The sequence below is a fragment of the Galeopterus variegatus genome, unplaced genomic scaffold (genome assembly GCF_000696425.1).
Source record: "Galeopterus variegatus unplaced genomic scaffold, G_variegatus-3.0.2 Scaffold4146, whole genome shotgun sequence".
Lineage (NCBI taxonomy): Eukaryota > Metazoa > Chordata > Mammalia > Dermoptera > Cynocephalidae > Galeopterus > Galeopterus variegatus.
In genome coordinates, this window is record NW_007730257.1 from 137,803 (window position 1) to 140,002 (window position 2,200).

The window sequence follows — 2,200 nt, forward strand, 5'->3', positions numbered from 1 at the left end:
CGGGGGGCTCGGCCCGGGAGCAGGCCGAGGACCCCGCCAGCTCGCCCACCTCCAAGCGCAAGCGGGTCAAGTTCACCACCTTCACCACGCTGCCCTCGGAGGAGCTGGCCTATGACTCCGTGCCCGCCGGCGAAGAAGAGGACGAGGACGAAGAGGACCTGGGTTGGGGCTGCCCGGACGTGGCGGGCACCACGCGGCCCGCGCCACCCCCAGACCTGCACGATTACATGCGCAGAATCAAAGAGGCTGCATAGAGACGCCATCCGGGGTGGCGGGGCGCCCCCTACGGGGTCCGCTCGGGGTGGGACACAGCCGGGACCCCCGGCCAACCCTGACGCGGGGCGGCTGAACTGCTTTTCTAGTCCCCGTCCCCGCAGCTTTGCTCCGGGCCGGCGGGGCGGGCGGGCCACCTCCACGGTGTGGTCCCTCCGCAGCCTCACACCGTTACCCTCTTCTGCCCCCTGCAGGTGGAGGGCTCCTTCCTCCGGTGGCCGGCGGGGAGGAAAGCTGTTCCAGCCCTGTCTACCCTGTCCGAACGTCCTCCCATCTTAGGCAACCCCCTGCCCCGGAGTGAGGCCAGGAGGCCAAGCCTGGGGCGAGGTGGGCCCACACTGTGCCCGGCCCCTGCCTCCACACTCCTCGTCTTGCCTCTGTGCAGGGGGCGCTGGGGGTCTCGTGTCACAGGCTGCACAAAGACTTTTTTCAAACCGATATTCAGGGATTTCTGTCCTGCAGGGTGGGGAGGCTTCGGCTGCCTGTCCTGCCAAGGATCTTGCTGTGAACAAAACATTTGGGGGTAGGGAGCCGTTGTAGCATCTGCCGGCTTCCAGGTGCCCCCCAGTCCCTTCCCAGGACCTGGAAGCTGACTCTACACGGGGATCTGGTGTCAAGCTGGGCACTTCCCTGAGTTTTTGGGACTCCCTCTTCTGCCCCAAGGGCTGCGGGCAGAGGCCTAAAGGTGGAGGAGTCCTCCATCCAGCTCTAGCCAGACCGCACCCCAGAGTGAGCTGCGTGGTCTGCTGGGGCCCAGGAAGGCTCGGGAGCCTCCTGCCTCCCCATAGTAAGGTCAGCACTACTACGCCTTAGACCCCCTCCGTTCTGCTGACCACTCCCTCCCCCTCCACAGGGGCAGGGCAGGCAGCCACCCACCCCACACAAAAGAGAGCCCAGGGGAGGGGGAGAAGAGGGCACCAGGGGATGCTGTGAGGGGCTCTGGGGTGGGCAAAGGCGGGGGAGCCAGTGTCTCCTCACCCCATCTCCCAGCCATTCCTCTCTCGGGCCTACTCACCACTGTGTCGGATCTTAAATAAAGGAGGCAATCAGACTGGGGGTGGGGGCAGCAGCTCCTGGAGAACAGACAGTACCCGGTGGCTGGCTCTGTCTCGTCCTTGTGTGCATGGGCATGCGTGCACACACACACCACATGTGCACCTATGCATGAGCATGTGCACACACACGCACACTGTGGGCACACTACATGATCTGAGACCAAGACTCAGCTAGACCCGGCTGCAGTCCTGCTCTTCCTCCCCCAACATTCAGGTCCTTTTAGACCCTCGGGGGCTATGGAATGCCCACGTCAAGGATGAAGGATCGCTGACCCAGAAATGTGGCGTTTAGAGAGGTACCTCCAAGAATCCACCATGCTTGGCTCAGAGGCAGGAAGGGCAGCCCTCAGGACCTGCAGGGGAATGTTTTGGGGATGAGGAGGGAACAGAAAAACAAGGAGAGAAGTGAGAGGGTTGGTGTACCCACCTGCACTTACTCTGGCTTCTTTCACTGCCTTCAGCCCACCTCTCAGAGGAGGTCCCCCCCAACCTGTCAAGTCTTCTCAGAGAAGCCCCCCTTCTCTTCCTCGTGGGGTTGATGGGGAAAGCCCAAGGGCCTACATGTTAGAGATCCAGGCAGGAGAGAGCACAGGCGTGTTGGGGGGTGCCCCTCCCCACCAGTGGTCTGGCAGTCCCTTATGGCACACTTGGCCTGGGAGCATGCACACAGCCTCCCGTGGCTCTGGGGAACCACTCCTCCTCACAGGCAATAATCCAGGGGGCACAGGAGCTTCAGGCCATAGCTGCCTGATCATCCCCCAGTGCACAGGGACAGGTAGCTACAGCAGCCATCTTGCAGAATGGAAGGACCAGCAACCAGCATCCGTCCTGGTAGTGACCAGCTGCAGAACTGAGGCTGCATTAGTGCCTCC

The 2,200-nt window shown here is 62.8% G+C and overlaps 1 protein-coding gene across 1 annotated transcript in view; it reads left to right on the forward strand.

The window, feature by feature from the left end:
* TMEM132E (transmembrane protein 132E) overlaps positions 1-254 on the forward strand; it is a 16,436-nt gene extending 16,182 nt beyond the window's left edge. The window contains exon 11 of the mRNA XM_008586834.1: positions 5-254. Coding sequence (XP_008585056.1) covers positions 5-254 — 250 coding nt within the window. The remainder of the gene's footprint in view (positions 1-4) is intronic.
* The last annotated feature ends 1,946 nt before the right edge of the window (positions 255-2,200 follow it).